The sequence below is a fragment of the Fonsecaea nubica genome (genome assembly GCF_001646965.1).
Source record: "Fonsecaea nubica strain CBS 269.64 chromosome Unknown Scaff26, whole genome shotgun sequence".
Lineage (NCBI taxonomy): Eukaryota > Fungi > Ascomycota > Eurotiomycetes > Chaetothyriales > Herpotrichiellaceae > Fonsecaea > Fonsecaea nubica.
The window spans coordinates 69,659-95,831 of record NW_019173699.1 but is presented as its reverse complement, the minus strand read 5'-3'; the positions used below and the strand labels follow the sequence as shown (position 1 = coordinate 95,831).

Below are 26,173 nucleotides of genomic sequence, written 5' to 3'. Positions count from 1 at the left end.
AGGAAGCCAATACGCTTGTATCACTCGTCGCACGTATCTCATAACGCCCGCTACGGTACAGTCGAAGCACATGTTCGTCAAACACCGCAACCGTTTTAACTCACACCGTCCACATTCACCTCCCCACACCCACATGAATTGTGTTAAACGTGGCATTGTGTTGCACCTAGGGCGGCGGTCGTGGGCCGATGATCTGCCTTCTGGCGCCCCCGACTCCTAGCCCCGGACCTCCACGATTCTGGCTGTCCCCGCCCACAAATCCATATTGGTGGACATCCCAGGTTTGACCAGGTCCGCTTCCCTCTTTTATGTCCCTGGCTCTGGAAGCGGTGTCCTTCTGCGCTTCTTCCCACTCTCTCTGCCGTTCTCGCTCCCGCTCCATTTCTCGCTCGAGGAGGGATTTCGAGGCCCAGCCGCCGGCTTTCGTGCGCTGCTGGGATTGAATACGGCGTTGGTTTTCGAGGTCCACCTCGGTCGTGGTGGAAAAGTCCTGAGGGCGGTGAGCCGCCACATTGGGCTGAGCGGGAGCCGTGTTTGAGGCAAGGTATCGGTCTGTGCGATTGGTGCCTGGCTGATAGGTGGCTGGGTCGGGTAACGGACGAGACGATGTTGATTGTGTGGGTTCGGGACGTCGTGGTTTGGGAGGCGGTTGGTCGTTCTGCGTTTTCTGCCATTCTTGCTGGAGATATTGACGCTCTGATGCAGCCCAGTCGTCCTCATGGCTGCTTGTTTGACCGACGGTGGATCTGGCAGGTAATATTGGCGCCGGAGGTTCAGGCTCGGGTAGTGGCCTGGCGGATTGGGTTTGTCTCTGTTGAGCCTTCATTTCCTCCAATTGACGCTCGAGTTCTGCAATGCGTCCACTTTCTGCCGAGTCCTGATCCGCGGCGGGCTTTGACAGAGGGGGAGAGGCAACATTGCTTCTTCCCTGGCCTGCTTGGTATTGACTGAGAAATTGTCCGTTGAGACGAGCGTCACTGACGGTGCGTTGGCGACTTCGTTCCTGCGCCATAAGAGCCTCTCTTTCTGCTTGATCCTGAGCCTCTCGTTCCCGGTCACGTTCATAGGCCAATTCTTTGCGACGCTGTTCTTCACGACGGACACGCTCTTCTTCTTGTAGGCGTTGTCGCTCGAGCTCACGCTGCTCGGCTGCTTCTTGCTCTTTCAGTCGTTGCGTTTCTTGAGCCCACCTGCGTTCTTCTTCTAGACGTGCCTGCTCTTCTTCTGCAGCCCGTTGAGCGCGCTGCTGTCGCTCAAGCTCTTCTGCCTCTAATTGTCTTTTCTCTGCCTCTTCTCTGAGGCGTTTCTCTTTCTCCGCAATGCTAGGCACGCTGGGCGCCGGGGATGTAATCTGTCTCCGAGCACCGAAAGCAACGCCTTGGTTTCCTTGACTTGCCCCTCCCATGTACCCATATTGATGGATATTCCACGCGGGTGCGGTCTTGGTCTCGTCAGTCTTGTTACTCCAACTGCTGACTGTGCCGCCAGAAGCCAACCCTCCTCGGCTGAGGATGTTCTTACTGGGGCTAACACGCCCGGAATACGCAGCCTTGTTGAGGGGATTGAATGTGAGAGAGGGGTTGTCCGCAGTTGAGTTACTCAAACCCCGCGGCCGTGAAGTTGTGGTAGTGGTGTATGCTGGAGATCTTGGCCCACTGGACCCGGTTCCCTGCGGGCTCATGGCAGATTTGCTCTTCGCCCCCAGAGTTGTAGGAAAGGCAGAAGGATTGAGTTGATTCGCTTTGCGACTAAAGGCAGCGATGCATTGTAAGACTTGTGCGGGGTCTTTGGCGTCGTAGAGGTCGACGGTGAGGAATCGGTCATGCGACGGGAGGCTCAACGGCGGAAGCTCGCAAGCCCGGAGGAAATGAGAGATATTCTCCATCTGCACGAAGGGCATACTCGACTGTTTATACTTGATGCCTGGGGACACGGCTAGATTGACCAGTCTGAGGTTTCAGGTCAGCATGGCAGCCGCATGGTCAACGGATATCACATACTTGCAAAGAGCCACTCCATCGCGCAGAGCGTCCATCAAATCCCCTGTAGCCAGTCTCTCGCCGAGAGTGCTTTCAATCCAGTTTCTGACCTCGTTTGCGGCACCGGGGGTATATCGCTCTAGGCGCAATTTGCGCATGTCTTGATCGAGACTGGTGACCGACGCCATTGTTGTAGGCGTTGGCAATGTTCCTAGTTTGCGCCTGAACTCGAGATCAATGAATCTGTTGAATAGACTGTAGTGTATCCAAGTGAGAATGGCTAGGCCCGAGAGACCCGACAGTGGCCGCGCAGGCAGAGGGCGATTAGAGGTGGGTTATGTACTGAGTAGATCCTGTGGAGTATGAAGACGAAGAACAACGGCCTATGGGCGCCTGGCTGCACGTTGACGTCGATCCTAAGAAATAATTATGCCACAAAATATGCAGCCGCCCGTTCAATGTGTCGGGCCCTTTTCTTTATTTCAACCCGAGGTACACTTTCCGCCCTCTATCGACTCACTGTCATCACAATGGGAGGATTTAGAGATCTTTGGCTGCGATGGAAAATGCTTCGCTTTCCATGGAGGAAGAAATTCCTAGTTGGTATGCGCAATTGAAAGAGCCGAAGGTCCTAAGCAGTGGAAACAGACTGACATTACGACAGGACAAGACCTCTACGGCAACACCTTTTGGGAATTTAAAGATGCTCTCAACCACAATAGATGGCGACGTATTGTGCAGGGTCGACGTCGAGCCACTCTGTCCTCCCTTTCGGATGTGCAAATCTCACCTCAATGGCATCAATGGCTGCGCCAAACCCGAAACGATCCCCCAACCATGCAAGAACAAGCCGCCGATGTGCAGAGACAGGCTCAACTGAAGATCAATGCCCGGCTTGCTGATGAAAGATGGGCTGCAAAGGCAAGGTACATTGAGCCGAAGCCAGTGGTCGACACTCCCCTGTTGTCTGGTGATCCTCGAGCTCAAGCAGAACACCATCCCAACCAGTCACAGCAATCGGGAAAGATGAGCAATAGTATCGAGGACAGCGTGGACCAGCGCAAAAGTCCAGGGGCTACAGCCTCAAATCCCGGAGCAAACTGGGCCCCTGGGGTATGGGTTCCGGGCGCTGCGAAACGATGACACCAGATGACTGAGCAGAAGCTATCGTTTGTAACGGAAATTCTCGCCTGATCCAAATCTGCTAGTACCTACGTGGCACTCAGCCAAAATACCGCTCTAGGTGAAGCACTTCCAGGATGAATTTAAGGAGCTGAGTTTTGAATACACTTCTTGATTGTGCTTGTGAAGTGCTGGACAACCCCCATGGCTTTCAGGCCCATCTTTGGTTCTCTATGGATGAATCCTCTGGAGGAGCTGCCCTGGCTCACAAGAATCTGTTACTCGTTGGTCTCCGCGAGCAAACACAGCCCAGATCCATATTTTCCACGCGCAACTCAACCCAGCAACACATTATCACCACTCGAAGTCGTTATGTTGTTCGAAGCTCATGTCGACACCGGGGGTATTCGTTGGCAACTTGGGCACAACGGACGTGCCATTTCCTCGTTTGCCTTGCTGTATCGTCGAGGATTCCTTGCTACCATGGATTTCACTGTTCGGGACCATAATAATCTGGGTGCCGACTCATTTAGTGGAACCTGATCCTGATCCCGAGGATGGTGGGACTCCAGTGGTGTCACAGCCGCCGCGTCCGTGGTCCATGATGATGCCGAGATCGATAACTGCCATTTTGATTCAGAGCAATCGCTTTCTTGTTGGGAAGTGATGTTTGGTTCTTGCTGGAGCTCCCGGTTGTTGCTTTGTCGGTGACAACAGAGATGTGTTGTATTTATGTTGGGTGACGAGTCATGAAGAAAACAGTGAGCTTGAGGGGACGAAATATTTGTACACTTCGGCAGAGAGTCTGTTTGCTCTGTGTCAACATGGCGTTGCTCGGAGGTTGTCACAACTGGCTGGAGTGACACAAACCTCAACGGCTATGTTCGGTAATATTCGCTCTCGAAAGGCTGAGTGATATACTTGTCACTCCGCACACCTGCTCGGGACGTTGCTAACTCCACGCGATTGTCCCAGGGCCTTGGTGAATAAGTCGTTGGTGATATCCTGCAGAGACATCAGTGACAACACAACACCCCTGAAACAGCTGCCATCACTTCATAAGCATGTGCCAATGTTCATCAGAGTGACCACACGAGAGCAAGTCACAGTCACTACAAATAAGGATTCCACAATATCGCATATCACACTTGTCGGCATAAAAGGCTCTTCTCTATCTGTTTTGGTCACCGCTCTTCACGTTTGTAGCACACAGGCTATTCAAACCTTGACCTTCACACTCTTTGTTGGCTTCCATGAAGAAGAGACAAAACATCGAATACGAATTCGGGTTGGCATCGGGGCGACGGGCGTGGAGTGTTCCATAAGGAGACTGTTATTCAAACTTGTGGAGCAAATTGTAACAGTCCGACATGCATAAGCCCCTGAGACGGCATTGCGGACGTTCTGAATCTCATGGCACTCGTCGCATTCGTTTCTCCAAAGAACTGCTTTCAACTGAGAGCGAGAGGAACGGACAGCAGGAGCCAAACATGGGATGCAGGGGCTGGGCTTTTGGTCGTCGAATGGCTTCGTTATGTTTGTTTTGGTGTTGAAGCGTTTGCTCCAGGGACCTGTTTGCACTTTCATGGGTTTGAGGCTTCATGATCAAAAGCTTACAGGGACGTTTTGGTCGGGCAGAATGGATCCTTAATCAACGGTATCCAGTTACCATCGTCGAGACAACATTTATGAACTTTGAGAGAAAATTCCGGAACCATTTTTTTGACGGAACCCAAACGGATCCTCAGAACCCTGGGCGCTCTTATTTCACTGCACCACACGCTGATGTCCTCACACTCCTGATGATTAGGCAGATCAAACTCGGCGGCGCAAGACTCCTCTACAGCACGCGTTCATAAATCCCACCACAGAAGCCACCGCAGAGTCCACCATAGCCCATCTGTTGGTTGCGATACCTTCCCATGCTACCGGCTTAACTCCTACCCAAGTTGGGCTTCATCAAAAATCACGATCGACTGGAAACTTGGAGCGCTAGGAAACCATCCCTCAAAAACATCCCTTAGCATCCAGATACTGGCCGACTCTACACTACCATACCTTGATATCATGGCACCAAACCGTTCTCTTTCAGTTCAAGCCGACCAAAAAATGCTGGCTGGTCACATGGCGGATGGTTCTCTCACGATCGAGCAGTCGCCACTGTACGTCGCCATGGTTACAAAACCGCCATCCAGGCTCACTGGCCAACCAGCTGACGGCATCGAATACTATTATTGCTACTACGAGGATTGTGACTTTCTCTGGGCGATGCAATGGAGTCCACAACCACGCAAGAGAGTCTGGAGGTCCATGACCCTGGATTCATACAAGAAGATAGCCATCCCGCGACTATGTCGTGTGTGTAGAGAGGCGTTCAACAGACAGAGTAGCGTGGAAGAAGAGGGACATCAGAGGGAGAAACAGCAAGCGGAAACACAGTGTGACAAATCTGAGAAGCGAGGGACTGAAACCAGGGAAGACACAAGTAGGATGATGTCCACTGCCGGATTCGAGGACATTCCTCTAGGGGCACCTGCTGAGGAAGAAGACCAAACTTTGGCAAAGAACCTATCGTGGGATGTGATCGAGGAAAGTGAGGCGAATGAGGAATGGAGTATTATCAATCACTTCGGCTCTGCTGCGATCGAACACGGAGACGCACACATGGATACTGAGCTTGCCCGACCATGAGAGATTCAGGGCCTACCTGAAGGTCTCTTGTCGCCCTCCTCGCACAAGGTTGGGTAGCGAGGCTTATTGAATATGGAACCCGATGATGCATCAAACTGCAGCTTTGTGCATCAGCTGCCAACGTCTGCCAAACGAATAACACACAATGTGATAAGTCAAGGATATCACGCTGCTTTTCTGCCTCATCTTCACTGTTCACGACTCGATTTTTCTGCACACAATCCCCCGTCTCTTGTTTCATTTTCAAATTCATTTTGATACCCAGAATCTTGTCTGATCAAGCAAACAAACAAGCAAGCACGCCGCTCTACTACCTCAAACCACAGATAACCCTTCTGCCACAAGCAACGACAAGCAATCTAGCTGGTGTCGACAAAGAGTCCTCTGCGCCCAGATCGAGAGCCTTCGCATCCACACAGATCGCAGTTCCTGGGGTCAAACGGGACAGCATGATGACCACCAAAGTCTTCCCTCGCGCACCAAACCCATCTCCCAACGGTCGCGGCGTTCTCACCTTCCGCAGCAACGTCCAAAGTGTTGACGAAGCTCCCGCCGATGCGGCTGCCATTCTTTCATCAATCAACGAGAAGCAAAGTGATGATGGCTACAAATTGAAAGGCATCATTCTGTACATCTGCGACAACTTTCGGAAATGCAAGGGGCTATGGGCAGTGAGCTGGGTAGAAAAGCCCACGTGTCCTACCATGATCAAGGTCTCGAAGTACAAGGAGCTGGCCGTGACGAAGGTGTGCGCAGACTGTGAGCTGGGGGAATGGGAGCTAGTTGACAAGGCTGAGGGCTGAGGACGAGGACGAGGCTGAGAAGGAGGTTGGTTGGGATATGATCAAGACGCCGCACACAACTGGAGGATAGGGAGGGTTAGCTTTGATAGTGGCATTCGGTGTCATCCGAATGATAAGCCCGCTTCGCGGCCAGAGAAGGCGCCGTCTCGACGAGAGACATAATGAGAATTGCTGTTATGGAATACTGCATCCCCACCCTGACCGCGCAAGTACGTTGTCAGTCTGGCTAACCCTGCGATATAACCATTGTTGTTGTGTCGATATACACGGCGTTATCATTACGTCTTGAAAATGTGTAGGGCGCCACGGCCAAATCTTCTTTGTCTCCGTATATTCATCATTTTATCTCCTGGAGGACATGGTGGTAGAAACATGAAGTCAAGATAGACACGTTTTGGACGGAAAGACTCCACATGGCCACTATTTGAAGCACTAGGCAGGCCTGGCAGGTTTCCCGAACCCATCTCGCCCATTCAACGACATTCCTCATCAATCGTCTGTGCCACTACCGCAGTCCAATATCAAGCGAGTCTGTGCATATTCTCACTACTCGCAGATTAACGGTCGAACACAAGATGGCTGTGGAAGGAGCGGAGCAAATGATCCATCGTGATCCTGCTCTGTTGTGAGTTGCCATTGTCTGCGACAATATCTGTTCCCTACTAACTTGTTCAAAAGCTACTGGATCTTGCTGCCCATCACGATTGTGATGATATTGACCGGAGTCCTACGACACTACGCCTCAGTCCTACTGCAAACTCCCCCGAAACCGCCGAACAGCCTTCTCGAGTCCCGCGAACGACAAGCGCTTCTTCGTGGGGTCAACTTGCGAAATAACGCTGCTGCCGCGCTGACAACACCTTCATTCAACCGTCGGAAAGAATATCTTGTTGATGGCTACCACAAAGGCACCTTTTTGAAAGGTGGACCGGAATCCAAGGATCAAGGTGCAGCGAATCCAATGTCTGACCCCGCGGCTATGGAGGGTATGATGGGAATGATGAAGGGAAACATGGCCATGATGATTCCACAGACATTGATCATGTCCTGGATTAACGCATTCTTTGCCGGCTTCGTCATCCTCAAACTGCCCTTTCCGCTCACCATTCGATTCAAATCTATGCTGCAGTCTGGTGTTATGACCCGAGACCTGGATGTCAGATGGGTATCTAGCTTGTCGTGGTACTTTTTGTGCCTTTTCGGCCTCCAAAGTGTTTTCATCTTCATTCTCGGCAATGAAAACGCAGCCAGCCAGATGGCGCAGCAGATGGCCCAAATGAATCCAGGTGCAAATGCCAATCCATTTGGTCCGGGTCAAGAACCTCATAAGATGTTCCAGGCGGAGGCAGAGAATCTGGAGGTTCTGGATCATTGGAGCATTCTCGATGGTGCCGAGGATCGACTATTGCAGATATATGGCAGCTAGATCTCTCGTTTCATGAGACGTGGACGTCACAAATCGCCCTACCTCGAGGGATGTTCAACAGAACCTGGCAATGCAACGATTCTCTTCGCCTCAATAGGCGGCTGTGGGACGATCGCCACAACTTCAGTTGGCTGAATTCAACACTGGTCTAGCACTTCTGCCTCTGTCAGCTTGAGCTTGAGGCACTCGGCCACCAGGGCAACCTTACGCATGAGGGGTATACCCTCGACCCCGACCCGACATCGATATGACATTCTGTGACTGGCCGGGTGACGTCCAAAAGGAAGTCGTGTTTGCTACAAGGGAGGAACACGCACTCGCTCGCCAACCAATGTACCCCTTTCTAGGGTTGATTCATCGAACGCAAAATGCCTCGAACCTTGCGGACTTTGTCGCCACGGATATACACCCGACACGCGAGTGAGAAGTGGACATCCCAAGGAGATTCAGCCCGTACGGAGGAAATGCTTATCTTCCTCAAAGACTGACACTCGTGTCTATTGGGGGTATCTTCCTGTGCTATGCTATGTTGTTCTGCCAAAAAATGTGATTCTCAATGTCTTGAACCATGCTCAAGCGTGCGCCCGTGAGTCCGCACTGTCTGTCGTTCATACATGAGTCTTTTCCAAAGCTTTGGCCAATTCATCGACTTCTTTGTCCTTCTCTTCCGCCACCTTCTCCTCCTCGGCTTCCTCAGCCTCCTTGACGATTCTCTCTGCCAGCTCTTCCTCTTCCTCTTCCTCCTCTTCCTCCTCTTCCTCCTCTTCTTCTTCTTCCTCCTCCTCTCCTTCTAGTTCATCTAGGTCGTCCAGTCCCCAATGGTCCTCTGGATCCTCGTTCTTACCCAGTTCATCTTTTCTGTCGCTCAACAGCGCAGCCAACTCCTCAATTGAGGGGTCCTCCTCCTCAAACTTGTTCCCGTTCAGTTCCACCCGCCGTAGTTTCGGAAGATCGTGTTTGGCAGCTCTCAGTAGCGACTTCACACCCGCTGGCGTGATGTCGTTGTACTGTAATCTGAGGATCTCCACATTCTCGCTGTTGCCTCCAGAGAAAGCCTCGAAAACTTTGATTGCACCACGGGCGCCCAAGAGGTCGTCGCCGACACCCAGCTCTTTGAGATTTGACCAACCACCTAGCGCCTCTGCGAGAGCTTGTGCACCTTTAAGCGTGAAGGTATTGTCCTGCATGTCCAAAACCTCGAGATTTTCGCATTTTGACAGACCAGATGAAATTAGGTGGGAAATACCCTCCGGTCGGATACCATTTTGTGTCATTTTCACGCTCTTGATTCCGGCTTTGTGTGCCTGATACGCTCTTGCCCATGCAGGCATGCTCCCATTCTCTAACCTATTGCGACCGCATACAATACTTTCCAGGTATGGCACATTCTTCCCCTCTTTCCTGGCCGCCTCTTTCCGCTCCGCAAGTTTGATGAGCGCTTCGGCGATGGCAATGCCTGCCTCGGGACCCATGCCATTGTTGTTTAGGACCAGGTGCTTTAGCGGGGTGTGTTTGGATAGGAAATCGACGAGAGGATCTTTTGTTTTGAGACCGAACGCGTTATCACTTAGATCTATTGTGTGGAGATTGGGACACTCCAGCAAGGCGGTAAGAAGAGAGGATAATGCTAGGGGGATCTCGTCGAGGAGACGCGACGTGAAGATATCGTGTAGATCAGCGCTTTGGAGAGTCGATTTTGAGGCCAAAATGGGTGCCAGCGCAGCGCAGGCAGAGACACCTAACGTATTCCCAGAAAGATCGATGTGGGTGACCGAGGGGGACGATGTAAGTGCATTGATGTGTTTTTCGAGGTCTTCTTTGGTGTCAATTTTCAAGCCTTTACCGGCGAGGGAGAAGGTCGACGAGGCTTCCTCAGCCATGTTTACGAGAGTTACTTTAAAATGGTTGGATGAAAGATTGTGTACTGTTATATCAGAGGAAAACATACAATGTCGAAACCCTTGTTTGGCGTGGTCTAGAATGCACCATCGCTTGGCGTATGTCACTGCTGGGCTGCGGCGAAGCACTTTTTGCGACGTGTTGTTTTCCTCGCGACTTGGACCAGAACCATTGCCTAAAGGTCCACCATGTAATCGAGAGATTGAATCGTGATGAGGAGTTCTTCTGGCCTTCGGGCATGTCTCGTGCTTTCTTTCGTACTACGTGTCTGTTGGGCGAGCGAAACCACCTTTAGCGTCAATGATGATCTGTTTGCCTTTCCCCAGGTACCCCTCCTTCTTTTCGGGCAGGCAACGCTTCAGCACTGACGACTGCCACAGTATAGCATTGAGTTCGCGAAAACCTACATACTTGATACAGATGCCGCGAGCGTTTTAGACCGACGGCGGAGCGAAGGCACCTCCGGCGATTCAAGATCGTCGCAGATACACCTCAAGGATGTATCGGCCAATATAAACTCGGAGACGGATGCCGACCCCATATCAGAGGACTTGACCCAACTGGGTTCCTATGAGCGCCTCCTCCTGCACGGTTATCCCCATCTGTGCTTCATTCCAGAAGCAAAAGACACCTTCGACAATCGGACAACCACCGAACCGTCGGCGGTGGACCGAAAAAAAGAGTTGGACCAAGCCGTTGCACGGGCAGCACAGCTTTTACAGGGCATGGCTTCAAATCAGTGTCTATACTACTCCACGGGCTGGTGGACATATTCCTTCTGCTACAACGCTCAGGTAACCCAATTTCATGCGCTGCCGCCAGGCACCAATGGGCGGATATGGCCACCACAAGAAGACCCTACCACTCCAAGCTACGTCTTAGGCAAGTTTGAATCTCCAAAACAGGCGGATTCAAAAGCACAGCCTGGTTCCGACAAGGCCCTCTCGACGGAAGTCAAGTCAAAGGCCGAGACCAACTATCTAGTGCAGCGCCTCGACGGAGGGACACCCTGCGATATCACAGGCAACAATCGCAAGATCGAGGTTCAATTTCATTGTAACCCCCAACTCACCGACCGAATCGGCTGGATCAAGGAGACTGCCACCTGCGCTTATCTCATGATCATCTACACACCGCGACTATGCAACGATGTCGCGTTCCAGCCGCCAAAGGAGAGTCGAGCACATCCGATCACTTGCCGGGAGATCATCTCAGAAGATGACGTGGAAGCATGGGAAGCGCGTCACGAAGAGGAGGGCTCTCGCCAAGTCGGCCAAGGGCAGCCACAACAGATCATGCTGGGTAATGTGGAAGTGGGTGCAATGAAACTTGTCGGCCGTGAGGGCAAGAGGCTCGAGAGGGGGCGTATTGTCCTGACCAAAGACGAAAAGGCCGAGACAGTCATCATGCAGAAGAAGGGACAGATCTCTGGCATGTCCAAGGCGGAGCTCGACAAGCTCGATTTGAGCCAGGAGGATATTGATGCGTTCCGCAAGGAGCTACAGAAGTTGGCTGGCTCAAAGGATTGGAAGATTGAGCGACTGGACGACATCAACGGACATATACAATTAAGGGGAGTTGTAGCTACAGACGAAGATGAGGAGGGCGAGGAGCAGGAAGAAAGCACTCCGTCGGAAGACAACGAAGACACCGGCAGCAAGGAAGAATATGCTGCAGATGGTTAAAGCGAATGCAAATGAGCCAATATCGCCCTGATGTAGCCAGCGTCCACCAACAATCGAAAGCTAATAGCTTTGGAACCATGGACTTGTAAACTTTTGACGTGGCATGAGAAGTGCATGGCAAAACCGGGCCGAAAGACTTCTAGGAAGGGTAGCCGTGATACGTGGAGAGCTTCCCTCATCATGCAGGTTGATGTAAGCATTTCTGGATGCCCTGTGCCGGTGAAGGTGGAGGATGGCCAGATGGGAATAGTACCTGGTAGTGGTGGTGATAGCGACGGGAGATGCAACTCGTAGGCCCCTTCTTGGCATCCAGTTGCGCCGGGGAGGTTCCTGGAACCGGTTCCAACTGCGAGCACATCTCGAGCAACTCCAACTAACTTCAACTTGTGATCCTGCCATATCATCCGCTGGTTCCTCTGTTTGTCTTCTGTGAGCGTGATATCTGCTGTACGTTGACGACCTCCAGAACTGCATACCGCCACATTCTCAACAACGTTTCGGCTTCAAACCGCGTCAACCATCGTCCTCATCCTCACTCTCACTCGTCCTCGCCCGCTAGCAGGCCATCTTACTGTTCGCTTAGCCGTCGAGGTGAAACCCTCAAATTGCGCTACCTCAATTTCCCTTCCAGTCTCTCCGAGTCGCCCGACCTCACATTGATGGCATTTACCTCCACCCAATCCCTCTGACCACTGTTGCTGCTCCCAGCCTATCGATTCCGCCTCAGTCCCCATTATGGGCTTCGTTGCAATATGCACCGCCATCTACGACTATCACCCGCAGAGCTCTGGCGAGTTAGAGATTAAAGAGGGGGAATTGTTATATATTCTAGAGAAGAGCAGCGAGGATGACTGGTGGAGAGCAAAGAAAAAGGCCGCTGGAGATGATGATGACGAACCCGAGGGTCTGATACCAAACAACTATGTCGAAGACGCAAAGCCATCCCATACTGCCAAAGCACTCTATGACTACACTCGCCAGACCGACGAGGAAGTCTCTTTTGCTGAGGACACTGCATTAAACGTCTATGATACCTCGGACCCCGATTGGACCTTGGTCGGCGTGGGTGATGATTATGGATTTGCGCCAGCAAACTACATTGAGATATCAAGCTCGGCCTCTGCTGCTCCCCAGGCCCCTCCGCGATCTCCCTCTGTACGATCAAGAGGCTACTCGAATCCTGTGGTAGCTGGGCCAGAAGCGCCTGCAAGCCCGGTCTCTCCGGCAAGATCTGTGCACAGTCCTGCCGCCAACTTAGCCCGCGTCTTGGGAGGCGGAGTTCCGACTTCCCCAACAGCAGCTCGAACAATATCGTCTCCGCCTCCTACAATCCCGCGTCAACAGTTCACTCCAGATGCCTCAGACGAAGAAGAGCCCGCGCCCGCCCTCCCACGACGACCTACGTCGAACGAAGTATCTCAGGGCCCACTTCCTTCTCCCCCATACAACCGAGCTATTCCACAGCCGGAGGACGAGGAGGCTCCCGTTCGATCGGCTGGCGGCTTTCACCTGTACAACATCAGTGAAATGGTCTCTGCCATGGGCAGGCGGAGGAAGATGCCAACAACTTTGGGGATAAATATCGCAACGGGTACGATCATGCTCGCTCCGGAAAAGTCAAGAGATGGGCCATCACAGGAATGGACTGCAGATAAGATGACGCACTATTCTATCGAGGGCAAACACGTTTTTATTGAACTGGTCAAGCCGAGCAAAAGTCTGGACCTGCACGCAGGTGCAAAGGACACTGCAGAAGAAATCGTGTCAGCGCTGGGAGAGATTGCAGGCGCTCAACGGGCCGAAGGTTTACGGGAAGTCATGACTGCTGCTAGTGGGGGCGCAACACATAAGAAGGGAAAGGTTCTCTACGATTTCCCGGCTCAGGGTGATGATGAAGTCACAGTTGGTGTGGGGGATGAGGTTATCATCCTGGACGACGCTAAATCCGAAGAGTGGTGGAACGTCAGACGCCTGAAAAACGGCAAAGAAGGTGTCGTCCCCAGCAGCTACATTGAGATTACTGGGTTTGTGACGATAGAGCCGCCTTCGCGTTCTGGCGCAAATGCTGGTTTGTCCGTGGTTGATCAGAATCGACTTGAAGAAGAACGGCTGGCAAAAGAGGCAGCCAGAGCTGACAGAGCCCGTCAAGAAGCAGAGCTCGCAAGGTCTCGCAGTGACATTCCCCAGCGCGGCAGCAGTCTCGCCGATGAACCACCCCGACGACGAGACCGAAGAGAGAAGGACGAACGGAAGAAGAGTCGGTCGAAGCCAGATCCCGAGAAAGTCAGAACATGGACGGACCATTCGGGGACATTCAAAGTTGAAGCGGAGTTCTTGAGAGTGACAGATGGCAAGATTCATTTGCACAAGGTCAATGGTGTCAAGATTGCTGTTCCTGTAACGAAGATGTCGCCTGAAGACCTTGCATATGTTGAGCAGGTAATACACGAACCGATCGAAGAGCACATTCCTGTGGCTGATTTGATTAAGATGAGGCATCGAAATCAAGAACAACCCACCTCTCGGACCGGCGCCAGCATTGGGGCCCGCACAACAGAGCAGCCGAAAGCCCCCGAGTACGACTGGTTTGATTTCTTCCTCACCGCTGGCGTTGGCCCTCATCAATGCGAAAGATATGCGCAAGCCATGATTCGAGACTCGATGGATGAAAGTGTGCTTCCCGACATTACACCCGAAACTCTGCGGACCTTAGGTTTCAAGGAGGGCGATATACTCAAGGTCATGAAGTTTTTGGACCAAAAGTTTGCACGGACGCGTGCTCCGATGACCAATGGCACCAACGGAGAATCAGCGCAAGGAGGTCTCTTCTCGGGACCAGGTGGAACTCTACATAACAATACACGCAGAGGCAGGCCGGAGGCGACACGTTCGACCAGCGATGTTGTCGATGCAGACGCCTTTGCGTCGAAGGAGGAAGAAAAGAGGCCACCTCCGGACGCAAGAGCGACGCCTCTTACACAGGCGCCGCCGAGGGAGCCCGTCAAGAGCGGTTTCGATGATGATGCTTGGACGGTCAAGACACCGAGCCAGCCTGCGGCCGCTTCACAACCTGCCACAGCCGCTGCCACACCATCACCAGCGCCGAAGCCTCCTACGGGGGCAACAAAGGACTTGTCCTCTCTGCTCGACGGGCCGCTGCCCGCTCCTCTCCAGCCTACTCCTGCACCTGTGCAGCAGCAGCCGCCACCGCCACCACCACCACCACAACCACCCACTGTCCCGACTCCAGTCTTATCTCCTCCTGTACAGCAAGCTCAACAAACCGGTGCCAATCCTGCTTTCTTCTCGCAGTTGAATCAACAACCTGCACAACTGCAACCCCAAGTGACCGCGTTACAAACGCCACAACAATTGAACATCCCTCGACAGCGACCTGTAGCACCACAGCAGAGCTTTGCCGGTGCCGGATTGCTTCCACCTCCCCCTCGTCCAACCTCCGCTCCTCAAAATCCCCAGCAAAACCAATTTGGCCTTCAGCCGTTGCAACCGCAGCTCACCGGGATCCCACGAACATCAGCCCTGCAAGCTCCACCTGGCCAAAGTTTGAACGATCTTTCACAGCAACACGTTCAGCAGCAATTCCAACAGTTGCAGCTGCAACCCCAGGCTACCGGCTTCATTCAACCAACCCCAGGTATTGGACAATTCGGACTGGCTCCGCAACCTACAGGATTCCAGCCGCAGCAATTTGCTCAGTTCCAACAGCAGCCCTATATCAATGGGAATGCAGCTGGAAGTCCTTTTGCAGATCCACGACCATCCTTTCAACCCCAACCGACAGGATTACCGTTTCAGCAAAGCCCTGCACCGGGGGGCATCAACACGGTTCTTCCACCAGCTCTTCAACCGCAAAGGACCGGGTTTGTATCCCCTGCGCCACAACCTCAGCTCAATGGTTTTGGTCCAGGTATTCAACCCCAGGCAGGGTTCCCGCAAGCGGCACCACTTCAACCCCAACAAACTGCCTTCCAGCAGCCACTACAACCACAAGCCACTGGGTTCGGGCAAGTCCCGCAGCAGAATGGCTTCGGGGGCTTCCAGACACCACCTGTGCCACCGCTGCCACCTCTTCCTCAGCTCCCGACCATTGCGCCCTTGCAAGCGCAAAAGACCGGCCCGGCTCCTCCTGTGAAGTTTGGTGTTACTGAGGCTAAGAAGTTGACTCCTCAGCCAACGGGACGAAGAGCAAACCTGGCCAATGCGAGTAAGTTTACGTTTCACAAGCTGCCCTTGATACACGGAATACTGACGAAAGCATAGCTGCACAAAACCCATTCGGCTTTTGATTTAGGTCAACCAGCGATTGATCTTGAATCTTTTCTGCCCCAGCCACCACTCGTGGGATCGCGACGTGCATATTGGACTATTGTAGGAGCCAACTGTGCGTGCTCTGCGCCAGACATCCTCTTGCAGGATCGGTGAAAGAAGTCAAGCCCTGAACACCTGCTGGTTGCGAAATCCGACCCAGCTTAAGGACATCGTGGTCCACAGAAAGATGTGGGAATTCGACCGACACGGACGAAACGCCGTATCGCCGAGCTGAAAAACTCATACCACTTTCAGCGAGAGATTTCGGGGTCGAAGGGGTAGCAATGGTGGGAGTCAACCGTGACAATATTTTTTTGGTTTGCGGCTAGCTGCGAAGTTACATAGCAGGCTGTTATAGGAGCGAGCAGTTTGTCTAAGGGACGGAGGAAGCGTCATGTTCCCCGAGCGCAAAGAGTTTGAAGCTGCAACTATTAGGTATATATTTTGGTGCCGGATTTAATGACATAAGATCAACCCTGAAGCTGTGGGTGTCTATTAGCATATAATCAATATTCTCTCGTATTGTTGGGTAACATGGTGAAGTCAATACAAGGTAGAGAGCCTGCGACCTAGTATATGGGCGGGAGGGGACAGCGGGTTACCAGTATAGAAAACCCGAGGGTTGTACCTAGCGCGAGGTACCTAGCGCGAGGTAATGATGGACGGATGGAAAAGCGATACACCAGCCGATCCGATATCAGGCTGTATTCAAGTCGAACCTGTCGTAACCTGTGAGCATGTGCGGGGTCAAAATACCAGGCAGGCATCGATATATTACAAGAGCTGCTGATATTCGTCCTGGAGTCTGACCAGCTCTTGATGTAGCTACCACCTCTTCCCACCATGGCTACTACATTGGAGGGGCGTCTCGCAATTATAGCCGGCGGCATCGGTGAGTGTTTCCGTGCTTTCCCCCCAAAATGGATGTGAGTGACATTGCTCAACATGCCCACAGGCGGACTCGGCTCTTCGATTGCCCACCGTCTCCATGCGCGGGGAGCAGATGTGGCTTTACTGTACGCTCCCTTTGAACGGGATCGTGTGGCCGACACGGTGAAACGGGTGTTTGGGTCTGAAAAGCCGGACAGAGTGTGGACGTTTGAATGCGACATCACCTCCGAGGACTCGGTCAGGGAGGTTCTGGGCCGGCACGGCAAACTGGCCGACGCTTCCGTCTACAAGGCCTTTCCCAGCATCCTGCTCAACGCGGCGGGTTATGTCTCGGTGCAGCCTCTCGAGGACACGTCGGCCGAGGAGGCCATGCGCAACATCCTCCCGAACCTGCTGGGCCCGTTCAACTGCAGCACCGCCTTCTTCCACCTCTACCGATCCAGAGCCGCCGCCACACTGTCGAACGGTGAGAATCCCCCAGTGCCCGGTGGCCGCATCGTCAGCATCGCGTCCCAGGCCGCCCACGTCGCCCTCGACGGCCACGGCGCCTACTGCGCCTCCAAGGCCGGCTTGCTCGGCCTCACCCGCTGCATGGCCTCGGAATGGGGTCCCAAGGGCATCACGGCCAACACGGTCTCGCCCACCGTGACGTGGACGCCCCTGGCCGCGAAAGCCTGGGCGGATGAAGACAAGAGGGCGAAGCATCTCGCCGAGATCCCCACGGGCAGGTTTGCCGTCCCGGACGAGGTCGCCAGCGCAATCGAGTTTCTCTGTGGAGACGACAGTGGCATGATCAATGGCGCGGATCTCAGGGTCGATGGCGGCTTTACGATTCGATAGTCTGGAGGGATTGGGAGATGGAGGAGGGGAAGGATGAGCAGGTGAGTTCTGGTGGACCACTCACTTGGTGGGTACGAGGTGGGAATGAAACGGGGTTAGAGAGGGGGAGGTATGATAGATGTATGGTGGAAATCAAAAACAAAACGGCCGTGTCATTAATTACCTAGGCATATTTCCTCATGAACCCACCGCCAATGTCAGTCAATACTGGTAACTCATCAATAATAAGTCCTCCCCTTTTCCAAGTCCTTCGCCTCCTCGAACCCATCCACCTGTGTCAAACCCACTCTCCCGACGCTCGAGTCTTCTCCCACATCCGCGATCTTGACCTTGACCATCTTCATCCTCCTGCTGCGCTCGATCCCCGACAGCGTGCTCCCTCCCTCCGGCAGGTTCAGGTGCGGGTTGTCTCGGGTCAAGCTGCTCACGAACCCAAAGATGTCCGGCGCCAGTGTGTGCTTCCGTAGCCACAGCGCGCCCATGGCCGTGGCGAGGAGGACCATGTTGGAGATGATGTCCATGGCCAGCCACGGCCAGGACAGGGCGTGTTGCGGGTTGTAGATGGCGCCGTCCATGGTCAGGAAGCTGAAGTCCGAGCCGTGCTGGGTCAGCGCAGTGGACCCGTTCACCGCCAGGTCGTTCTGGAAGCCGTGCTCGTATCGCAGCATCTGCGACGACGTGAAGTACGTATTCATGTACCGCGTGATGGCCATGGACAGGGGGAATCGTGCGTCCGCGCTGGCTCGTTCGAGTTGTGAGGGATCGTTGAGCGTCTGTTGCGCGAGGTCGTTCTTGAGATCGACGAGGCCGTTGTCGTTGTCGAACGTCGAGTAGTCGCCCTCGTGTTGCGGCAAGCCGCACGCCAGGAGCATGGAGTTGAAAAAAGGCGTCGCGAAGACGTCAGAGTCCAGTAAGGTGCGCGGAGACGTGCTGATGTGTTTCATCCGCGTGGGCTTGCAGGTCGCGGCCGTGCAGATGGCCTCGATCTGGACAGTCACGTTGGTCATCTCGCACGTCGAGGTCAGGCTGTGCGTGTCGTTGACAAAGTTCCAGAAGTACAGTTCGCGGGGCTGGCTCGCATCCGACGACATCGTCGTCATGTTCATCGTCGTCGACATGGCGGGCAGCGAGCCCTTGGGCTTCGCCTTCGTGGACAGGAACGGCGCCGTGCAGTTGGCTTGGAAGTTGGACACCTGGTAGACGAAAGACCCGACCATTTTCTGCGGTGTCCAGGCGTTCACCCCGGCCGTCCGGTTCAGCCAGTACAGTGATGTGCCGATCGACGACATGACGGGCTGATCAGACATGTGCGGGATCTCCAACCAGCCATGCCGATCGAGTTCGAGTGCGGAACTATCGCGCGGATGGCCGTACCACGGTGTCAGAGTGGCGCCATAGATGTCGGCGCCCTGTACCTCTCGGACGCCTTGCACATTGGTCTGCTGCGTGCCCGCCGTGAACGAACTGTACAAATGGTACCGCGCCGTCATGTCGGTCAGTTTGACAGGCGAGACCTTGTCGATGTCGATCTGGTCTCCTTGGAACGGAGACACCGCGTTCGAACTGAGAAATGCGACCGATTGAGTCCCAAAGCTGGCCGAGTCCCGGTACGAGTACTCCCGTGACGCCGCCTGAGATCCCACGTAGTACCAGGACCAGAGAAAGACCAGGCTCAGGCCCGTGAGTGTGAACCGCCGCAGGGACCAGATTGCCTTGAGGGTCGCCGTTAAGCTGATGGATGCGTGCAGTTGTTCAATCTCCCCGAGGGTAGCCCCCTTTTCCGCCTTCCACAGCGCATACCGCCGCACGGTCGTGGAGACAATGACGATGAAGATGATGGTGAAAATGGTGGTGAGTTGGCTGTTGAACTCGATGAGGCGGAGGGTCAGTTGACTGGTCTTGTCGATCGAGGCACCCACGTGGGTCTTGTCAATTTCAGAAGCCAGGACGCAGAGCCCGGCTTTGACGATGAGGACGCAGGGCAGGAGACACAAGATCACGTCGACGGCGTCCAGACATCGCTCGACGACTGGTTCATTGGTGATGGGGACGGGTTCCTGAGGCCACTCTCGCAGGGGCGGTTCCGAGAAGGTCTTGTTGGGTGTTCTCGGAGTACAGGGCTGCAACTCGGTGATGTCGACCTTTGTGCCTGCGTATGCCCTTTTCGGCTCGTCTGGTAGAGGTTCAACTCCGGCTTTTCGAGGTACTGCCTTGTGATGCCAATGTTGAAGGACGGCGGCGAGAGTCGCTCCGGTGCCGCTGGTGAGATTTGCCGCTTGATCCATCGTCTGCGAGGTGGATAGAGGAACTGAACGCTAGGAAGCGAGGCCACGAGGAGAGAGCGTTGGCCGTTTGCTGGCGGGTCTCTCTGGATCTTATACTCCCCGTTCAGCTGGCTGAAGATATGTTCTCGGTACCTGCGTCTCCATGGCTCGCGTGCCCACCGCGCACTCTCCCAACGCCAGCCCAGTGCGGCGTGGACGTTGCAATATCAGGGAGTAGAAAACTCTGCCGGTCGACTATTAGATGTCAAGGCGGCCATGGGCACACATGTCGTTGCGGGAGGCTTGCTTGAGGGGCAACAATAACGGCAGAGGCGGTCCGGGCTGGGACTCGCATCCTCTGCTGGACCATACAAGGCTCTCTAGAGGGGGTCTAGACGGGCGTATCATGGCTTTTGGGAATTGTCAGCTACGCCACGGTTCTGGATTGGACGGTCTCCACCTCTTGGGCCCAGGGTATTGAGACATGCCGATACTGGTGCGTGTAGGAATGTGGCTTAGGGTTGGTGTTGGGGTCGTCAAGGCACTCTGAGATTCAGCCTGGTCTTCAATAGATAGGAATTGAGGCGAAACATACATCTCGAGCTGTGGTATTGGACCGGCATGATCGAGAGGTAAACGCGTCCTCGGACAGTGAAAGGTTGCGCAAGAGTCGAGTCGAGAGAGTGAGGGAAAAAAATGATGGTAAGTTTGTTCTAGTAAAACCGGTGGAAATTGGCCGCGTCCCAATCCGGCCCCTTTTTGAGCGCCACCAGCCCAAGTAAATGTACCGAGTACGAGTAGCAAACACGGAAACGAACTGAGAGACAGATAGTTCAGATCACGTGAGGAGGCTCTGGAACGCCTACACACAAATCACCCTTCCAGACAAGTGGAACAGACGGCCTTGTTTCGCCTGCCCAAGTTAGAGACGAAAGAAATACCGTCAGGACCAGCCACGACGACAAGGTCCTAAACGTGGAAGAAATGCCTATTTGGTTTATCGTTGATTATTCCCTGGTCCCCAGACATGCCATGATTACCATAACTCCTCCTTCTGATAGCAAATATCTGCCAGAACAAAGAAAGACTCCAAGCTCGTAAACACCACCATGACCAACCACGACACTTCAGAAATCCTCATCGTCACTCTCTTCCTCGTCAGGGTAGTCTGGGTCGCTATAGTCGCTGTCCGCTTTGTCTGAGGCCTCCGCCTGATGCCACCGCTTCTCCGGACACCACAAGAACGTCGTGCGGTCCCATTCTTCCAGGTTCGAAAAATATTCGGCACAAACCATGTCGACACACGGGCAGTCATGGTCTTTGGAAGCAAGGAAATTGCCGCAGTCACAGTAGTCGCGGAGCATTTTGCGTTCAATCAGACCGACCTGGACCGGGCGACCTCTCTCGAGACTCCGAAGCACTTCATCCATGTTGAAGTTTGGCGAAACCCATCTGTGCCCATCCCGCAAACGTCTATATGTGAGTAGCTCTGCTTGTATGGCTGCCCAGAGGTCACGAAGCTGGTGGCTGCCGTGAAAGTGGTTGGTGCTGCCACACTCGTGACAGTGGTGGATGTCTTCATCGACAACATCATCACTGACTGTGTCATGGTCGATATCCATCGCATTTCCAGCAGGGTCGACATCCATCGAATCGCCTGCATAGCGGTCGTGCGCATCGTCAGGATAGCTAATAAACCGACTGAAGTCAAAGGTTGGGCTCGTCGTGGCTTGAGCTGTACTTGGGCGCCAGGCTCTCTCCGAAAGTCTGAGCACATGGCTAAGAATGATCCAGCCAGTACGGATAGCAGGAGTCCATCTTTGCAAACACTGCTGAGGCAAGTGTTTCACAAGCTGCAAAGGCGTCAGTGTCTTGTGAGTGCAACAGACATCTTGATCCGTGCCATACAATACCGGCGCTGACAGCCTCGAACTTCGCAGAGGGTTCGCGCCTCTCGAGAGCAGGCAAACCAAGCACGCAATCATGCCGAATAGGTCCTCCTCCTCGCAGCCTCGTTCGGCCAGCAGGAATGCAACCATCACCAAGGTGTGGAGTGGCAGCAGTGTGAAGCGTAGTGTGCAGTGCTGACACTGTTTCTTGAACAAGCCACTTGGACGGTCGATGTCAGGCTTCCAGGGAGCACCAAACATAAGGCTGATGCAGTGGCACACGACTTGGGTCGAGGTGTGACAGAACTTGTGCTTCCAGTCAAAGGGAATCCTCGACAAACCCCTGGCCACAAGAGCTCTGATCTCCTTGGAATCAGCATCCCATCTTCCACATATGTCGACTTCTTCCCCCGCGAAACGTCTCTGTGACTTCATCTTCTCATCGACGTCGCCAGGAACGCAGCTTGTGTGCGCCTTGACAATGACAATCATGAGATTGTCCAGAACTGTATGGCCGCGATCGTTGACGTACATGGCCCTGATGGGATACCTGCCAGGGTGATAGAGCAGTCGTCCAAAAGCATTGCAACACGGGTTCGACCCACACAGATAAGTGGTGGCCAGATGGAAAGGGAATATTCCCTCAACATCAACTTCACGGCGCTTGATCTCCCTCGCCAGCGAGAACATGAGGTCGACGTTGCGGCCCATGATGCTGAAAGCCAGACCTTCCTCAAGAAACTGATCTCTAGTACCACTGGAGTTTGTCAAGAGGCGAGAGAGCGCGATCGGAAGGTTGTCGGCATCGATATTGCTGAAAAGATTTTGTGACAGGGCGGTGTGGAGTTTCTTGACGAAGCTGTCGCGCTTCCACGCCTGTGGCCAGCCTTTCCACTCGTCGTTCTCGTCGTCCTCGTCGTCGTCAGAGTCGTCGTGCGGAGCGCGCTCATAGCTCATTCCGGGAACATGGACCCCCCAGTTACAGAGGATGCTTGGGGTTATACCATCTGAGAGCCATTGGCTTGCAGGGACATGGCGTTGGTCGGCATCTGCGCTTGCCCTAGGGCCATCCGGCGTTCCAACCGTAGAGATGGAGAGCTTTTCCACGTACTTGTCAAGCTCGAGAAGATCTGCGGTCCAGTTGCGAGGGCCTCTTCCCCAGTATCTGGCCGTCTTGTATGCAAAGAGCCAGAAATGATACAGCCATGTAGACATGGTCCTGGTCATGTCAGCAAATCGCAGGTGAGAATGAAGGCTTGAGCAGCAGCCACTCACATTCGCTCAGACTTTTCCATTGACCTGAGGAGCTCATTGTGCTTCCCTTCCACGAACAAGTATGCCCTCTCCAGGGCTGTTTTCGTCCTCAGGGCCCGAGAAAGCCCGGATGGAGAGTCGGTGGCTGGACTCTGGGCTCCGTACGACCCTGGGGTTCTTGCCACGATGTCGCTGTTTCCAGCAGGCGTAGATGCTACAACGTTGGGCGAGATGTGGTTGATCGGGCCTGCTTGAGAGTATCGCAGTGCCCCATAAGGCATGTTCCACATGATGAAGCTGGAACCTTGTCAGGAAGTGACTCTCCGAGCGACGAGAAGGGGAGCCTTACATTCCAGGCGCGATATCGAGCTTTGTCATCTCCTTCCTGCCTCCTGGGGTCTTGTGAACCATATTTTTGGCCAGTCTAGCGAGCTTTTTGTTATCGACCGCCTTCCCATGGTACTCGAAGACTGTTTCTTTTCCTCTGGAGGCTCTTGACTCCTTCATCTCGAACATCTTGGTCTTGGTCGGGGTCGGGATGTTCTTCTTCAGCTTCCATTTTCTGATCTGGTATTTGAGTTGATGGATCCTGCAACAGACAACCGTTGGCCGTTTTTCCGGGTCAAGAGAGTCAGAAGTCCATGGGCATTGAGGGGGGCTTACCCAAGATCGAAGCCGCACTGGCGGCGAATGATTTCCTGCACCTCCTCAGCCTTCCGGTTTTCCTCCACGTAGAGGCGGGCGATTGCGGGCTTCAGCCGATTCCACTTCTCTGCAAGAGGCAGATCAGATCGATAGTCGGAAAACTGCAGGCTGAAGTTCTGGTCCATGACTGTTTGTCAAAGTAAGAAGGTATGGTGGTGGGGGGATGGAAAGAGATGATTAAGGACAATAGTTTCCTTTTTTCAAGGCGTGTTGAGGAGCCATACTTAAATAAAAACTCCCAGGTATGTGTGCTCGTAGGCTTGAGAGGACATCTGTGCCAGCCGCAAGACGCAAAATTGCTAACAACAGTTTCCCGACCACGACCACGACCGAGCCCTTGACTTCTTGGTCTTCTGCTGGCACTGATTTGACGCGACTAGCCACTGTCGTGGCTAAATCGAACCCTGCTGGAAAGGCAACCATGGACAGCGGTGTCTTGTGTCACACGGTGGAAGGAGGCAGGGAGGCCACAAAGCCGGGAGATGCCAATGCAAAGGAGTGAAGACCAATCGCATGGGCCATGGCCGCTCACCACACCAACCATGCGGCCCCAAGCGCATTCGCCTCAGCGAAACGGAGGGAGGAGCAAAAGTGCGATGACCAATAGAGGGGCACATCACCACGGAGAGTTTTCTAAAGACTGCATTGTTCCTTGAAACAACCCCCGTAGCTATTAAACCACCCTTTTTGACCGAGGCTGTGTATGTGCATGCAGTAAGGATTTTAGTGCCCGTTGCCTTCGGATGGACCATTCCACCGATTCAAAATCTCGAGTCTCCATTTACCGCCTTGAGACCGCCATCATGCAGACGTAAACGTCCTCTGGCCCTCCTGGCGGTGCCTGAGAGAAAGGGGGTCGACAAAAGATGAAGAGCCAATGTCGAGACGAATTGTAGAATCTCAAGCCTCAAAAGGAGACAACAAGGCTGACTGGTCCGATCACTTCATGTTCTTCGTTCTCAGGTCTGAGGCTTGTGGTTCTCTGATCAGTGGCGGACGGGAGATGCCAACAGACTTGACACTTGATCGATCTGGATTGGTCCCCGCACCTTTGACCATGGTAACACGTAGGCAAAAAGGGATCCTCGAAAACAAGACGATGAAACGGAGTGTACCATGGCCGATGCCCACAAGGACCCGTGAGACGGCACAGTTGAACCAACGACAACCGAGAAAATATAAGAGCTGGAGCTCGTCTGAAGGGGAGGATGATTTCCTTCATCAACCATAACGGGTCAAAACAGGGAGGGCTCTGATCTGCACAAATCATGGAGAAGGACGATCAGAAATCGACCACTGATGGAACCACCAAGTGAGTCTGATGTAGTTGTTGTGGATGTCTCTTGCTAACCCGATTTCAGGCGCGAGTCAACTGGTTCTTCTCGCATCAAACCGAACGAGCATTCTCATCCTGCTGTTGGGAATGGATCATACCTGACCGAGACAATGAGATCGTCGATTGTCTGCAATGATGGAAGCTCGATCTGCACTTCAAGCCTCGAGTCAGCTTCGCAAGAACGTCAGTGTCAGTCTGCCGACATAGCCCAAGCCAACGACGAAGCGCTCAAGTATATAGGCGCCTGGAGTGCTGTGCCGGGTTGTAGTGAAGGAGAAGCTGTCGAGCGCAATTCTTCCAGAACTCTTTGGATATCAACGCCTACCGGAGCCACGGGTGCCACTACCGGTGATCAAAAGACGCAAGCTGGGGATGAACAACTTACTCAAGTTCCATCCTACCTCGAAGCTGTCATGGACCTGGATGCTTTGTTCAAGCCATGACGTCCTAAGCAAAGGCGGACAATTCATGTTCAGTGCTAGGGTAGGTCGGTCCAGAATGAATCCTGCCAACCCAACATCAACACTTGCTGACTGTACTAGCCCAGATGATGCGGTTTTCGAAGTCGATCCTACTGACCTATTCGCAAGGTTTTCTCAGGGGTCAGGGAAGAATTTTGCTCAAGCCATATACACGGGCGGCGTTAAGGTGGAATGCGGACGAGAGGGAACCGAGTTGGACTTTGGTGGAAGGATTGGACTCCGCTCTTGGTACCATTTAGGAACCATCATGAGCTAGCAGGGCACCCAGCAGGGAAGCATTATGTGATTGTAGTCATAGCACTTGTAACAGCAGCTCTTGGCTATGACAAAGTGCATGATGGTGGATGAGGTGTCTAGTTCCAATGGCCCCTTTTCTCGCCGTCCCTTGACTCCTTGGCATCGCGGCGGAACAAAAGCGGGCCGCACCTTGATCCTACCATCCTCCGCAGGTGCATTGACAAGTCTGCAAGTGTATACAGCAAGAGACGTCGGGCCGCTTCTCAGCGCAATGGCATGGAAGATGAGAAGCATAAATGGTGCTCATCCTCTGTCTGAAAGGGAAAAAAAAGAGAGTCATC

At 53.5% G+C, this 26,173-nt stretch overlaps 12 protein-coding genes across 12 annotated transcripts; 8 read left to right on the top strand and 4 right to left on the bottom strand.

Moving 5' to 3' along the window:
* Nucleotides 1-166: 166 nt before the first annotated feature.
* Nucleotides 167-2,167, bottom strand: AYO20_04785 (hypothetical protein; the record flags this gene model as incomplete). The annotated part of the gene is made up of 2 exons (XM_022643080.1): nucleotides 167-1,949; nucleotides 2,001-2,167. 2 exons carry the CDS (start codon nucleotides 2,165-2,167, stop codon nucleotides 167-169), a joined length of 1,950 nt encoding a protein of 649 aa, XP_022500891.1.
* A 342-nt stretch (nucleotides 2,168-2,509) lies between these two features.
* AYO20_04784 (hypothetical protein) lies at nucleotides 2,510-3,122 on the top strand (the record flags this gene model as incomplete). Its single annotated transcript, XM_022643079.1, has 2 exons — nucleotides 2,510-2,582; nucleotides 2,644-3,122. The coding sequence occupies 2 exons, from the start codon at nucleotides 2,510-2,512 to the stop codon at nucleotides 3,120-3,122; spliced, it is 552 nt and encodes a 183-aa protein (XP_022500890.1).
* Nucleotides 3,123-5,210: 2,088 nt separating this feature from the next.
* AYO20_04783 (hypothetical protein) lies at nucleotides 5,211-5,792 on the top strand (the record flags this gene model as incomplete). The annotated part of the gene is made up of 1 exon (XM_022643078.1): nucleotides 5,211-5,792. One exon carries the CDS (start codon nucleotides 5,211-5,213, stop codon nucleotides 5,790-5,792), a length of 582 nt encoding a protein of 193 aa, XP_022500889.1.
* A 452-nt stretch (nucleotides 5,793-6,244) lies between these two features.
* On the top strand, nucleotides 6,245-6,595 carry AYO20_04782 (hypothetical protein; the record flags this gene model as incomplete). The annotated part of the gene is made up of 1 exon (XM_022643077.1): nucleotides 6,245-6,595. One exon carries the CDS (start codon nucleotides 6,245-6,247, stop codon nucleotides 6,593-6,595), a length of 351 nt encoding a protein of 116 aa, XP_022500888.1.
* A 575-nt stretch (nucleotides 6,596-7,170) lies between these two features.
* Nucleotides 7,171-8,021, top strand: AYO20_04781 (hypothetical protein; the record flags this gene model as incomplete). Its single annotated transcript, XM_022643076.1, has 2 exons — nucleotides 7,171-7,220; nucleotides 7,274-8,021. The coding sequence occupies 2 exons, from the start codon at nucleotides 7,171-7,173 to the stop codon at nucleotides 8,019-8,021; spliced, it is 798 nt and encodes a 265-aa protein (XP_022500887.1).
* Nucleotides 8,022-8,629: 608 nt separating this feature from the next.
* On the bottom strand, nucleotides 8,630-9,901 carry AYO20_04780 (hypothetical protein; the record flags this gene model as incomplete). Its single annotated transcript, XM_022643075.1, has 1 exon — nucleotides 8,630-9,901. One exon carries the CDS (start codon nucleotides 9,899-9,901, stop codon nucleotides 8,630-8,632), a length of 1,272 nt encoding a protein of 423 aa, XP_022500886.1.
* A 231-nt stretch (nucleotides 9,902-10,132) lies between these two features.
* On the top strand, nucleotides 10,133-11,605 carry AYO20_04779 (hypothetical protein; the record flags this gene model as incomplete). The annotated part of the gene is made up of 2 exons (XM_022643074.1): nucleotides 10,133-10,246; nucleotides 10,301-11,605. 2 exons carry the CDS (start codon nucleotides 10,133-10,135, stop codon nucleotides 11,603-11,605), a joined length of 1,419 nt encoding a protein of 472 aa, XP_022500885.1.
* Nucleotides 11,606-12,340: 735 nt separating this feature from the next.
* Nucleotides 12,341-15,912, top strand: AYO20_04778 (hypothetical protein; the record flags this gene model as incomplete). Its single annotated transcript, XM_022643073.1, has 2 exons — nucleotides 12,341-15,830; nucleotides 15,887-15,912. 2 exons carry the CDS (start codon nucleotides 12,341-12,343, stop codon nucleotides 15,910-15,912), a joined length of 3,516 nt encoding a protein of 1,171 aa, XP_022500884.1.
* An 865-nt stretch (nucleotides 15,913-16,777) lies between these two features.
* Nucleotides 16,778-17,665, top strand: AYO20_04777 (hypothetical protein; the record flags this gene model as incomplete). Its single annotated transcript, XM_022643072.1, has 2 exons — nucleotides 16,778-16,826; nucleotides 16,890-17,665. The coding sequence occupies 2 exons, from the start codon at nucleotides 16,778-16,780 to the stop codon at nucleotides 17,663-17,665; spliced, it is 825 nt and encodes a 274-aa protein (XP_022500883.1).
* A 218-nt stretch (nucleotides 17,666-17,883) lies between these two features.
* AYO20_04776 (hypothetical protein) lies at nucleotides 17,884-19,950 on the bottom strand (the record flags this gene model as incomplete). Its single annotated transcript, XM_022643071.1, has 1 exon — nucleotides 17,884-19,950. The coding sequence occupies one exon, from the start codon at nucleotides 19,948-19,950 to the stop codon at nucleotides 17,884-17,886; it is 2,067 nt and encodes a 688-aa protein (XP_022500882.1).
* A 1,106-nt stretch (nucleotides 19,951-21,056) lies between these two features.
* Nucleotides 21,057-23,902, bottom strand: AYO20_04775 (hypothetical protein; the record flags this gene model as incomplete). Its single annotated transcript, XM_022643070.1, has 4 exons — nucleotides 21,057-23,037; nucleotides 23,094-23,369; nucleotides 23,422-23,661; nucleotides 23,736-23,902. The coding sequence occupies 4 exons, from the start codon at nucleotides 23,900-23,902 to the stop codon at nucleotides 21,057-21,059; spliced, it is 2,664 nt and encodes an 887-aa protein (XP_022500881.1).
* Nucleotides 23,903-25,045: 1,143 nt separating this feature from the next.
* On the top strand, nucleotides 25,046-25,556 carry AYO20_04774 (hypothetical protein; the record flags this gene model as incomplete). Its single annotated transcript, XM_022643069.1, has 2 exons — nucleotides 25,046-25,089; nucleotides 25,139-25,556. The coding sequence occupies 2 exons, from the start codon at nucleotides 25,046-25,048 to the stop codon at nucleotides 25,554-25,556; spliced, it is 462 nt and encodes a 153-aa protein (XP_022500880.1).
* Between the last annotated feature and the right edge of the window lie 617 nt (nucleotides 25,557-26,173).